This window comes from Leishmania martiniquensis, chromosome 21 (assembly GCF_017916325.1).
Source record: "Leishmania martiniquensis isolate LSCM1 chromosome 21, whole genome shotgun sequence".
In the NCBI taxonomy this organism is placed as follows: Eukaryota; Euglenozoa; class Kinetoplastea; order Trypanosomatida; family Trypanosomatidae; genus Leishmania; species Leishmania martiniquensis.
This window is the reverse complement of record NC_090156.1, coordinates 65001-77500: the sequence shown is the minus strand read 5'-3', so window position 1 is coordinate 77500 and position 12500 is coordinate 65001. Positions and strand designations below refer to the sequence as shown.

Here is a 12500-nt window from a genome sequence, read left to right as displayed (position 1 = left end):
TGTTCGTGAGCACTTTACCGCCGACGTCGAGGCGCACAATGGAGCTCTGCACCGGAAGATAATTTATATAAGGCACGACAGTGGTGGCGGAGAAGCCGACATCCACCATCACGGCCACGCCCCCGCTGGTGATGTTGCTGCCAGAGCCGCCGATCGACTCTGACGCATCGGTGTTGTCCGTGGTACGGGGGCGCTTGCGGGCAGCGCTGGAGGAGGCGCATGTGCTCCTAGAAAAGGTGTAGGCGATGAGGCTCATGAAACTGCTGCTCACGGCCGTCACGGAGCCGAACCGAAAACTGCGCGTGCACAGCAGCCAGAGTAGTTGTGCTACTGCCTTGGGGGCGCCAAAGGGAACTGTCAGCCACACATCCACCTCCTCCTCTGACTCGATGGAGAAGTGCTGCAGCACGTGCTCCCACACGCGCGCCTGCAGGCCGGCATCTACAATGAAGCCGCGGTCCACCGGACGACGCACCATTAGGCCGTGGTAATGCGGCAGGCGATCGAGTTGGTCCCCCATGATACCGGTGCCAGCATATACAGCAGCCCCCACGCAGTTCGGGACGACGAGCACCTTGGGTGCAGGCGCGAGAGTACTGGCCGTCGCTGCTGCCTCTCCATGCGTGGAGCCGCTTGTACGTGTTGAGGCATGCGCCGTTGCAGCACTGCTGTTAGTGCCAGTCGAGGCAGGAAGATAGAGAGCCTTGATGCTGTGTCCCCCATTGTCAATGAATAACTGCACGCGCGGCATGGCCTGCACACTGTGATGGCGGTGCCGCTGCTTCTCCTTTGCGGTGGCCACTTCGTATGTCGAGCTGATGAGCGTGTGTGTGTGCGTGGGGAGGGGAGGGGTGGTGGCACGAGGGACGAATTTGCGATAGTGCGAGAGACACATGTGCACGAGAGGAGAGGAGGGACACAAGGAAGGCGGCGTGACGGCGGGGCGTAGCGCGGCGCCCTCGTCATCCAGGCAGGGGCGGGGAGGGGTGGGGGCACCGGGACGACAGTGGGTAGCGGGGGAGGGAGGTGATTGATCGAGAAGTTGGTCTGCGTGCCTGTGCTGGCCGCCTTCAGTCGAACAGCAGGCGAGGAAGGGAGGCTATGGAAAGACTTTTGTACAAGAGCGTCGCAAGCGAGGCTATGGTGGTGGTGAGGAGAGGCGGGAGAGCGCCAGTTAGAGAGGCACACGCGCACACACGTGGCCTTGCGTGCCTGCCTCCGTCCCCTCTCCTCCTCACAGGTACTCCTCGCTCTCGGTGGCCATGAGCAGTTGGATGATGTCTTCTAGCATAATCATGCCATCATCGTCCTTCTCCACGTCACGCAATACCTCCTCCGCTTCCTCCTGCGAGAGGCGGGTGCCAAGGTTGACAAGGGCGTGCCGCAGCTGCGCCGTGGTAAGGTAGCCGTCGGCGTCGTCGTCCAAGATCTTGAGTGCCGCGTGGAGCTCCTCAAGGGTGGTGCGCTGTGGGTAGAGCTTCTCGTAAAGCTCCAGCGCGCGCTCCTGCGACACACGCCCTTGCTTCCCGGGGTCAACGAGGGCGATGTAACCCGCAATGTCGTTCTGCGACGGGTAGAGCCCGATAGCGCGCAGGAAGGTCCCCAGCTCATCGCTGCGGATGAAGCCGTCCGAGTCCTGGTCTAGCAGTAGGAACTGCAGAGACGCACGAATGAGCTGCTGCTCCGACAGAGCGCCCATCGCTCTGTGTGTGACGGCGCCCGTAAAGGACTATTTGTCAGAGAAAAATTGATCGGTGAGAGCGGAGTGGTGCCACTGCTAAGGGATGAGTCAATAGAATATCTCGTGCGTGTGCACGCAACATCGTTGGTAGGACGTGTGGAGGAGGAAAGAGTGAAATACGCCGAGTAAGTGCAGGCGCGCATGGCGCGGTGCGTGTTCTTACTGGTACTGTACCATCGTACGATAGCACAGGTGTATGCATGAGTGTGTGCCTTCATCTTCCTACGCCTTTGAGACCTGCTGCTGTGCACACAACGCGCTCTGCAGCGAGCCGTCACAGTGATGGTGATGCCGACGCCACCACCCTCTCATGAGTACCCGGGAGAGAGGGGGGGGTGAGGGTTGCTTTGGCCCTCGATCACGTGTCTATGCGAGAGCGGGGGCAGTGGCACGTGTGCGGCTGAGCATGAGATGGGCTCGCTCGATGCTATGGAAAGGGGAGAAGGGCGTCAGAAGAAGCCGAGAACCGCTTCGGCTAAGCTGCACACACGACCCACGTCGGCAGCGTCCTCCGCATCCATAGCCTCACAGTGGCTGAAATACTGGAGCAGCCCATCCGCCAGTTGCGGCATCGCGCAACGCTCCAGCAGGAAGCTCCACGTATCTCCGTCTGCACTTGATGTGCCGCCGTGCTGGTGGTCTCGCGCGGGATGCCATTGAAGGGGGCTGAGACGCAGCACGACCTCTGACCCGCGGGGTCGCGGGACACCGGTAATACCTTTCGAGTTAGGTGACAGCGCAACTTCCGGCGGCTTAGGGTACATGGCGTACATGTTAAACGCGTCGCCACTCCTGCCGCCACTGCCGCGTTGACGACTGCCCACAACCATCAGTAGCGATAGCAGGAGCGCCAAAGTGAGCTCCAGCACCTCCAGCGCCGGGTGGCGCTGCAGCAACTCGCGCAGGGTTAGGGCTAAGGTGCGGCGCTGAAGGACATCCAGCAGCGGAATGAAGTACCCGACTGTCTCCGCGATCTCCCGCCAGACGCCAACCTTGCAGGGCCCCATCTCCCGCAACTGCTGCAGGGCACAGGCGTACGCGCTGTGCTGAAGGAGCGCTATTCGATTCGCCGGGTGCTGTGCGCACACACGCCATACGTGTAGCACGCCACGACAAATTTGGGAGTGCTGACGGTGGCGGCGAAGGGCTGCCTGAAGTGCATCAAGCACGCCGTCGCTGTGGGCGACGATGTCAGCAAGCGATGTGGGGATCTCTCCTTCGTCGTCGACCTCTGCCTCGAAGGGCCACGGAAGGTCCACGAGGGCGGCGCAGAAGGAGACGCCCTCCGCCTGCAGTGGCGCCGTGTCCGGGTAACGTCGCATGGCGGACTCCGCCTGGTAGATCAGCGTCGTCTCATGGAGGGCGGCGACGAGCGGCCCAATTCGATGACACCAGGATGCGCCGCCGTCCAGCTCGTAATTTGCGGAGCCTAGGCACGCTGTTCCTTCCTGCACGAGCGCTGCGGTGGCGGTGGAGAGTCCCTCGACGAGCACCGGTATCATGCCTTTGTGCTGCTCCAAGACCTCCGCCAGCATGGCCAGCAGCGGGTCGCGCCCCTCCAGCGATGACACTGCCGAATTGACCAGCTCCCGGTGCGCCCAGACATCGGCCATCACGCGACGCGTCTCGTAAGCAGTTTGGTGGTGTCTCAACATGGGCTGCAGCACACGCAATGCCTGGGCCACGAGCTGCGGCCGCTGGCTGCAGAGAGAGGCGATCACCGCCTCAGGAGCCTCCGTCTCGGCAAGACGACTTGGCTCCTCTCTGAAAGTGGTCGCCTCTTCGACGGCCCAGTAGCGCACCTGGTCTAGCAGGTCGACCAATACCGCAGCGCGAGCCAGTCCGGCTGCCGTGGAGGGAATCGTGACGCGTGATGCGTAGCCGCTGGGTGGGTGGCGCTGCCCGCACAGCTCCAACCGTATGCGCTGCACATGCTCTTCTACCACAGAGAGTGGGGGAGGTTGCCGTTGCGTGGTTGCCTCGTCGACACCGTGGCCGGAGGGGGCAGTGTCGGACGTGCCTATGTTTACCTCGTGCAGCATTTCTTACAACACAGAAAGGTGACGGAAGCAGGCGTGCTCATCGTGTACGTGTGATGGGGGTGTGCCAGAGACGGGGAAGGTGTTGTCGAGAGGGAAGGTCGAGGGAGGCGCGAAAGACGGAGAGGGAACACAAACACACACATCACGGGCGAAGTAGCGGCACGACTTCGGCCACGGCGTTCCCACACAGGCAAGGCGGGGAGGGGGAGAGATGGGAGGCTGCGTAAGAGAGCGTTGTGATTGGGAAAGACCATCAGTGGTGCCCTTAGCGCACGTGGCATGCCCAAAGAGCTGCGAATCCGAAGGGTGTGCACCAAGTGATGAAGGGCGACGAAAGAAAAAGAGCGTGAGGCGATGGCTGCGCATCAGTTGCGCGTTGCGCGAGGGAAAGGGAGGGCGGTGCTATGCGGCACTGGGGCCAAGCCTGGCCAGCGTACTCAGAGGCACCCGAGGCGAGCAGCGCGCGGAAACGCGCCTGTATGTCCCTGCGAGTGAGCCTTACCCCTTCCCGAGGCCTTACGCGCACGCAAGGTTCTGCGCGTCTGTCGCTGCCTCTTTCTCTTTGCCCGTCTCTCATGCGTAACCGCCCCCGTGTGATCAGGGCACTCGCGCTGCCCCGGGGGCTTCGAGGGGCGGGGCGGTGGTCGATGGCCCGGCAGCGACCTTTTCTGCCAAGTTCAGCATGCTAATGGGCGTCTTGCCGTCTGTGACAAGAAAGCCTTGCAGGCCGAGCTCACGAAGAAGGTGCGCTTTCAGCTCCGGCCCCGCATTCGCGATCGCGATGAGCGTCTCCCTCCCGAGTGCGGCCATGACCTTTTCGTACTTAGCGGCCTCGATGCTCGCGAGCTGGCGGATCTTGTCGATGGCGAGGTTGTTCATGGATTGGCGGTGGGCGAGGTCCAGTTCCGCCCGCTTGCGCAACACCTCCAGCTCCGCATCCATAATAACGGAATGGGCAGCACATCGAATCGGGGTGGCGTCTGCCTCTCCCTGCGCTTCTGCGAGACGCGCTGCGCCCTCAGCCAGCGCCTGCGCACGACTGGCCCCAGCCTTTTCCAGCACCGTGTTCTCGCCCATGACACGCAGCAGCTCGGTGCGTTGCTGCTCTGCCTTGGCGCGGTCACGCATCACCTGAAGGTCCAGCGCCCCCTTTGCCTCTTGCTCGAGGAGCGCCGCCTGGTGAGAGGCGTCACTTTCCTGCGCCTTGGTGATAATTTCTACCGCCAGTTGGACGCTCTTCGCCAGCGCCGTGCGTGTCTTGACATCCACCGGCTCCACGCTCTGCACATCCACCGTCGTAATGTAAAGGCCGTTTGCCGTAAAGCAGAGCGAGTCGCCGTGGGAGACGATAGAGCCATCGGCAGCCGGTGTGAAGATGGCCTGGCGGATCAGCGTCGATGAGTTGCAGTGGAAGAACTCAAAGGTCTGCCCGGCGATTGCGGACCGCACGCGACTCGCCAGTGCCTTACACGCTTCCCCAATAAAGTCCGGGATGGTGAAGGCCAACTCCGGGTCCACCCCACCCGCCCTGCCGTTCGAGGCGACTGAGCCGAACTCCCAGTTGTAGGCGAGGTGGAGCCGCAGGCGGGCATGGTCGCGTGTCTCGACCTCGATGATGTCGGCCATGTAGTCGGGCCCGAGGTAAAGACTTAGCGAGTGGATCTGGTGCGGTTCCTTCGGACACCCACCGGAGAGGGAAAGCGGGGTAAAGTGCTCGTGCGGCCCTAGGAACACCGTGGCGGGACCGGCCACTACGCGGCTGAGGCCGGTGCTCGTGTCGTACAGACGCATCAGTGTGTTGTGCTCTACGTTAGCGGAGATGACGTGGTACCGTCTGATGTCGCGCGAGAGGCGCGGCGGGTGCGCGTTACGAGCGGCGGCATCAAGCAGATGCAGCTCATCCAAGCACTCGTTCTCACCCTTAGCGTCGCCGTTTGAGCCCAGCGTTTCATCACTGCTGCTGGCGCTGTGGCAGCCGCCCCCAGACAGCTCCGCGGCGGCGGTGCTCGGCGGATGGCCGTTCCCATCGATCCGCGTCGTCGCCCAGCCCTCTTCCAAGGAGGCTTCGGCCCTCTCTTTAGCAGACATGTTCGTTACCCGCAGCGATTGCCGCGGCTCGGATAGCAGTCGACGCACGAAGGCACCGATGGGACGCTCCCACAATTGCTCGTCGGCGCTCAACATGAATGGTTCGCCAAAGACGGAGCGCACCCGACCTGTGTGGAGGTTGCGCACGTAGACGCCGCAGTTTTCGTTGATGTTGATGACGTGTCGCCGCTCCACCACCCGCGCGTACACCGGTGGGATGTATTGACGCGGCCCGTAGACGAGCCAACGCGATCCGCCCTCTCTCCGGGTTCCGTCCGCCTCCGTGTACGTCTGCAGTGCAACGTGCAACAGTGCCTCGTCCTCCCTCAGTACCAGCGCTGTTAGAGGGCGTGTACAGTGCTCACCGGGCTGCATCATAAAGCTCTGCTTCCCCACGCGAACCTCCGCCTGCTGTGGTCTCACCGTACCATCAGCACTGACGGGGTTGAGTACAACGCAGTACTGCGTATCGCTGAGGTGCACTTGCCTCCGTCGGCCCTGAAACGTCTCGTGCGGGCGTGGGAGGTACGTCCCGTCTTTGGTGTCCGCGTACGAGATGAGGTACGGCTTCTGGGCCTCGCGGGACACCCGCAGCTGCTCATCATAGAAGGCCCTGTAGGAGACAAACATCAGCGCCTCGGTGCTCGTCAGCACGAGTGCGTCGCGCATCTCCAGCGTCGCGGCCGGGTGGGGGAAGAAGATGCCGTGCGCCTGCACGGTCCACTGCTCTCCGGCCACGCGGGGCACGCCGTCATCATCTATAAAGTCGTACTTGGCCGTCAGGCAGCACACCTGCAGCGGGGAGACGTACACGCCGGTGACCTTCTTCACGATGCGCTCGTCAAGTCGTGGGGCGTAGAGGCCAGGCCCTTTGAAGAGGAAGCACTCTTGCGCAGCACGGTGCACTGCAGCGCCCGTGGCAGGGTCGGTGAGGTCATGTGGGGCAAGCGCCTCTACAACGAGCGCCTCTGACGCCGTCAGCAGCGGCATTGCCGACGGCTCGTCGACAGTTTCGTCTGGCAGGAGCGGAAACGGTGACTCGTCGAAAAAACGGAGTTCACTACTGCCGAACGGCCTTTTCCAGCGGCTGTACCGCAACGCCTCCAGACCCGTGATGGACGCGGTCGAGCTGCGCAGCAGCACGTACACTGGCGACGCATCCGCATTTTCAGTGGACGAGGCCGGCACCGCGTGCATGGGGTTCTCCACTTTGACGAAGTGGCCGGGCGGCACGACGACGCACGGCTGCGGCGTCGTGTGCAACTTTCGGTGATGGTCATACAGGGTGTAGGTGATGGGGCCGACAAGGGTGAGCACCTCGCATGTGTTTGTGTCCTCCACGTGTATGTACTCGTGTGGCATCAACTTCACCACAGACGTCGGGCTCATCGCCTTCGGCTTATTGTCGTCCGCGGCTGTGCTCATGCTTGCAAGAGAGAGCACAGGAGACTCGATGGCTGCTACGTTATATACACACACACACACACACACGCTGTGGACGTCTCGCGCAAGCCTTGCCCCTTTTGTCTTCTCACCGATGACTAAATGCGCTGGAAGGAGACACGGCAATGACGATGACGAAGGTGATGGGCGTGGCGTGAGTGTGCGTCGTCGGCGGTGGGCAGCGGGAGAGAGGGAGAGAGACTTCGAAGAGAGGAGGGCAAATAAATAACGGCCCAGAGGCAACTGCGGTCGCGAGGCCGCAGTCACGGAGCGTCGTTTGGTCCTCTTTCGGACGTTGCGGAAGTTGCGCGAGGCTTTTTCGTCGAGGGAGAAGGGGGCAGCCGCGCACACGCCACCTTCCCTCTCCATTCAGCGATGCGCCCTACACAAATACAGCAATGCACTCTACTCCTGAGAGGGCAGGGGCGCGTGCGCCGGTGGGGCGTACTGGCATGCAGCAGTGCAACGCACACAAACACAAACACACACACACACGCATAGACTTGACAGCGAGAGAGTGAAGGCACAGAGAGCGGGGGAGGGGAGGGGGGCTGCGGGTGCACTCCATTCTCTGCCACCCACTCCGCTTGCCCATAAGTGCACAGAAAGGGGGAGGGGCTCTATAGACATATCAACAGGACTGTCCTTCGACGCGCACACACAAACACACGCACGCACACAAGGCCAGACCAGAGCGGGAGAAAGCGGCGATGGCGACACATGCCGGCGTGAAAACGTACAAATATAAAATGAGGCACGCGCTTGACGCTGAGCATGTGCAGCAGGCCGGCCACTCCCACTCCCGCCCACCTCTCGCTGCGCAGTGCCCCGCTTACTGCAGCACTGTGTCGGTGCCTGCCGCTGTTCGTACCGCCAGTGCCAGAAGAGCGAGGAAAGAGGATGCGTGGTTGGCATCGCAGCATTCTGCGCTACAGCTAATCCGCAACGAGGTCATGAAGATGTGCACCGCGAGCCAGTAGTCCTCGGGCATCACGCCGAGGTCTCGGTGCACACGGCCGATGCCCTCCAGCACTTTTGCGATTTCCACCCACGGCGTGTTCAGCGAGACACCTCGAAGTGCCGTCACGACGATGCGGACGAAAGAGCGGGCGTACATCATCTCCGAATCGACAGGTGGGCTGTGCACACCGCCGATGACATCGCTTAGCTCCGGTGGTAGAAGCGGCGCGTCGCTGCCGGCAAGCTCGTCACGACGCTGAGCATCGATCTGCTCCTGTTCCCGCGCCACCACCGTCTCCATGTCCGAGAAGAGAGAGCGCACAAGAGGGTCAGGCAGCACGCGGGATACCCCCACTGACACCGTGCGCATAATCTCATTAAGCAACGGCGCCAGCGCCGCCGGCGGTATCAAAGAAAAGGACTCACGCGCGCGCAACGCCGCCTTCGCGCGCTGCATCGCGACGACTGGTGAGTCGCCAATGGTGCGCTGAGTGCTCGTGGTGAAGTTGCGCACCATCACGTCAATGTCACCCACCGGCGCTGCCGAGAGCATTGCCCACGTCTGCAGACCCTGCTGTTGCAGAGACTCCGGCAGACTCGATAGGTCGGTGAGGTAGTCGTAGCTCGAGGAGAAGATGTTCAGCGGATCCTGCGCAATGACAGTGGCGTTCTTCCTGACCACCTCCTCGATACGGCTGCGCAACGCATCGGAGAAGAAGTTCCCGTGGCACGGCATGGATGTGATGCGCAGGTTGCTGCGCACAAGGCGCAACAGGTGCTCGCCACCACCCTCGTGGATGGCATTATTGAAGAGCGACACGCTCGTGAGGTAACGGTGGCGTCGGAAGAGGACAGAGAGGCGGGCGCAGGTGAGGTCGCCGAGGTGATTGCCGTCGGCGAAGAGGGCGCGGAGATTAGCACAGTGAGCCAAGGTGACCAGAAGGGGCGCAAAAGCATCCTCGCCGAGGAGTACCGGCCGCAGGTCGACAGCGGTAAGCGTGTTCCAGCGATGGGGAAACGACGCTTCGGCCTCGCGCTGGCGCGGCGCCTCGGCGAGCATGCGCATCACCACATGGCTGTGCTTGATAATGGTGTTGCTATAGTAGCCGAAAAAGTACCGGTAATGCATGTAGAGCTCCGCTAGAGGCATGGCACCATACGGGGCCTCGCCTCTGAGGGTGAGGGCCAGACTCGTCTCCGGCACCGGGTCCGGCAGGCCCAGGAGGAGACGGACGGCATCATCGGCTTCCAAAGAGAGGCGCACTTTCTCTGCCAGGCTGATGACACGCACCATCGCGTACACGCTTAGCGCCACGCCACGCACCACATCACCTTTGTCGTCTCGGTCCCTTCCGCCGATGGCGCTGCCGTTACCGACCATTCGCAGCTGCGACGAACCACTGCTCAGCTCCGCCGTGGCCACCACCGACGACTGGATCGCATCGGACCACAGCGGAATGCGCACAATAGTGCAGATGTCACGGCTGGCAAGGGCGTTGAGCGAGGGCAGAAAGACCTCCTTGGCCCCCACCGTTGCTGTCCCACAGCCGCCGCGCGACATGCTAATCTCGATGCGCACCGAGGCAGAGGCGTAACTCGGCGCCGGGTCGGCACCGTTCGTTGGCGAGTCCAGGTGCAGAAGAGCAGCATCTTGATCCTCGATCGAGGGCACCTCTTCCACCGCCGCATCCTGGGCCAGCTCTAGGATGACGGGGAGGAAGGCGGCCCGCTGGCGGTGATAGGGCGGATGAGAGATGCCGCGTTTCGAGGTAGGCGAGGTGGCAGGACTGGCCTTTGAGCCGCCCAAATGGATCTCGTGGAGGGGGGAGGTCGAGGCTAAACTCAAAACCTCTTTCGTCTTCCCATATGCAGTTTCGGCGGTCGTCTGTAGCCTGACCCAGAGATTTTGTAGGCCCAGCTGAGCGGCCACGGTCTCATCGTGCACTTCATGGCCGATGATGCTGGTGGCGATGGAGCCGAAGAAGAGGACGTTGCGCTTCCCGCTGTGCATTGTGTTTGCAGTCGCGGCCTCGCGCGCGCGCCCGTGCACCGCGCCGCCAATTTGTCGAGTCGGTCAGGAGCGACCGATGGCTGGTAGGCGGGCGCTGGCACACGCACCGCGTTAAGAAAGAGGCGGGGCTGAGCGGGAGGAGTGTATAAGTTTCTCTGACAGGCGAGACGGGGGCGGGCGGGCGGCACGACGCGTGCCCTCCGAGTTTGCGTATGGGGCTGAGCGCGATGGTGCAGTAAGAGGGTCGCCAAGCGCGGCTGCGGGGGAGGTGGTGGTGGCTCAGCGCGGAAACAGAAACGGAACGAGGGGAAAGTATGGAGGAGGCTCGCTGTGCATGCAACAGGCGTACCCATGTGTGCAGGTGCGGCTGCGGGGGTCCTCTAGACAGAATGCGTTGCCTCTTCGGGATAATCTCATCTTTCACTTCAGCGTGCGGGACGAAGAGCAACACGCGGGGACCGTGAGAGACGAGCCGGCGTAGGTGCGGTAGGTGGATGTTGGTGGTGAGGTGAGAGAGAGACCCATTGTAGTGAACTTCGAACCACCACCCTTTCGTCATGGAGGTCACTGCACCCGATAGAAGCGACGAGGGTAACGGAAGCGATTGGCGTGAGACCACCACCACAACGCTCGTCCTTCCCCCTCCCCCCGTTTCTTCGCCCGCCGGCCAACCAGACGAGAGGACCGTCCTTTCAGCAGACTTTTATTTTTCAAACTTTTCTTCGACGGTGAAGCCGACCACTCACAACGAAGAGGACACCGCAGACGCACGCATACCCGCGCGTGGGCGTATGAGCGGTGGTGCGTGTGTTTACACATACACACACATGCGCACGCGCGCTACTTGGGTGGCACAGTTTACATGAAAGCGTAAGAAGCACGCGCGCACGGAGAGGGGAGAGAGGCGCACGCGTCACGCAACCTGCCCGACGGCAGGAATGACCGCTGATGGGTGAGGGCGGCATGACAGGCAGAGAGCACAGAATACACAAGCAGCGCCGCGCCAGGGGTGCGGCAGGAGTAAGCCGCAACGGCTGTACGACAAAGCGACTCGCCAAGAGGCGTGCCGTGTGACGGTCTTCTGTACATGAGGAGAGGGGGGCGGGGGTGAGGGTCGACACACGCACGCGCGCAGACCCGTTGCCACCAGCTGGTCTCCTGTCGCGCGTCCTCCCTTCCCCCGCTTTTCCCCGAAGATACAAGGCGAGGAAACGAGCGACTACCGCCCGGTGCCAATGCAGCAGTAGCCGGCCCACAGGCGTGGCTGGTAGCGCATGGTTGGTTCTTCAGCGAGGAGGCGACGGATAGAGTGGGCGAGCAGCAACCCACGGTGGCGCACCACCTCCCCATCCTCTTCTCCCGCGGGGCGCTGTGGCTGCGGAGCCCGGGAGGCCCGCACGCTGCGCGCGCACACGCTACCTTCGGTGGCGGTGGCCGTATGCGCAGACGAGTCGGCCGGCGACATCGGCAGCAGGCGGCACCACTGCGCGTAGAAGTGCCGGAAGAGCTCGATCGGCTTCATGTCAGGTGTGCACCACTGCCCCGCAACAACATACGGCACACCACTGCCAAAGAAGCCGCGCACCAGTCTCAGCACGTCGTCGCGGATGCCGTCTACGTGCTGCGGCGACATGTTCGTGTTTGTCAGGATAACGCGCTCCGCTGCCAGCTCCATGTGCGCAATCTCGGCCGCCCGCAGCACGCCAACGTCTCCCATCGGAGCGGCGGTGCGCATCAACAGACCGCCACCGACCTCTGGCCGCGAGACCGTCGTGGCAGCCGGGCTCGCCTGCGAGAGCGGTGCCGCCGCGGTGGTGGCTGTCGCAATGTGCACGATGCGCGCGCGCGGCAGGACTGCGCGCAGCGACTCCACGTCTTCCACGAGCACGACCTTGCGGGTGAGGGTGGCCGTCGGAGGGATGGAGTGCCGGATGAGCCGCTGCCGCTGCGCCTCGCCGAGCATCGTGACCACCGCTGCGCCTTCCTGCTCCGATCTGTCCGTGTTGGGCGGAAAGGGCGTGTAGAAGAGGGTGTCAGCTGCGCCGTGATCGGTGCCGCGCTGCACGACTACCACCTTGCGGTGCACGTCTTGCTTCTGCACCCGCTCCGCACTGAGGGCGGCGAAGGCGGCTTGCGTGGCGGAGAAGACCATCTGGATTGCGACCTCCTCGACCAAGTACTGGTCACCGGCTTTGACGTTCAGCAGCGCGTGGAA

At 62.7% G+C, this 12500-nt stretch overlaps 6 protein-coding genes across 6 annotated transcripts in view; all 6 read right to left on the bottom strand.

The window, feature by feature from the left end:
- LSCM1_04602 (uncharacterized protein) overlaps window positions 1–751 on the bottom strand; it is a gene marked incomplete at both ends in the record, with an annotated part of 1749 nt that extends 998 nt beyond the window's left edge. Inside the window, one exon of the mRNA XM_067322103.1 lies at window positions 1–751. This exon is cut by the window's left edge and continues 998 nt beyond it. Coding sequence (XP_067178900.1) covers window positions 1–751 — 751 coding nt within the window.
- Window positions 752–1234: 483 nt separating this feature from the next.
- LSCM1_04601 (uncharacterized protein) lies at window positions 1235–1699 on the bottom strand (the record flags this gene model as incomplete). Its single annotated transcript, XM_067322102.1, has 1 exon — window positions 1235–1699. The coding sequence occupies one exon, from the start codon at window positions 1697–1699 to the stop codon at window positions 1235–1237; it is 465 nt and encodes a 154-aa protein (XP_067178899.1).
- A 491-nt stretch (window positions 1700–2190) lies between these two features.
- Window positions 2191–3783, bottom strand: LSCM1_04600 (uncharacterized protein; the record flags this gene model as incomplete). The annotated part of the gene is made up of 1 exon (XM_067322101.1): window positions 2191–3783. One exon carries the CDS (start codon window positions 3781–3783, stop codon window positions 2191–2193), a length of 1593 nt encoding a protein of 530 aa, XP_067178898.1.
- A 597-nt stretch (window positions 3784–4380) lies between these two features.
- Window positions 4381–7296, bottom strand: LSCM1_04599 (uncharacterized protein; the record flags this gene model as incomplete). Its single annotated transcript, XM_067322100.1, has 1 exon — window positions 4381–7296. The coding sequence occupies one exon, from the start codon at window positions 7294–7296 to the stop codon at window positions 4381–4383; it is 2916 nt and encodes a 971-aa protein (XP_067178897.1).
- Window positions 7297–8146: 850 nt separating this feature from the next.
- On the bottom strand, window positions 8147–10285 carry LSCM1_04598 (uncharacterized protein; the record flags this gene model as incomplete). Its single annotated transcript, XM_067322099.1, has 1 exon — window positions 8147–10285. The coding sequence occupies one exon, from the start codon at window positions 10283–10285 to the stop codon at window positions 8147–8149; it is 2139 nt and encodes a 712-aa protein (XP_067178896.1).
- A 1219-nt stretch (window positions 10286–11504) lies between these two features.
- Window positions 11505–12500, bottom strand: part of LSCM1_04597 (uncharacterized protein) — a gene marked incomplete at both ends in the record, with an annotated part of 1275 nt that continues 279 nt past the window's right edge. The window contains one exon of the mRNA XM_067322098.1: window positions 11505–12500. This exon is cut by the window's right edge and continues 279 nt beyond it. Within this exon, the coding sequence (XP_067178895.1) occupies window positions 11505–12500 (996 nt within the window).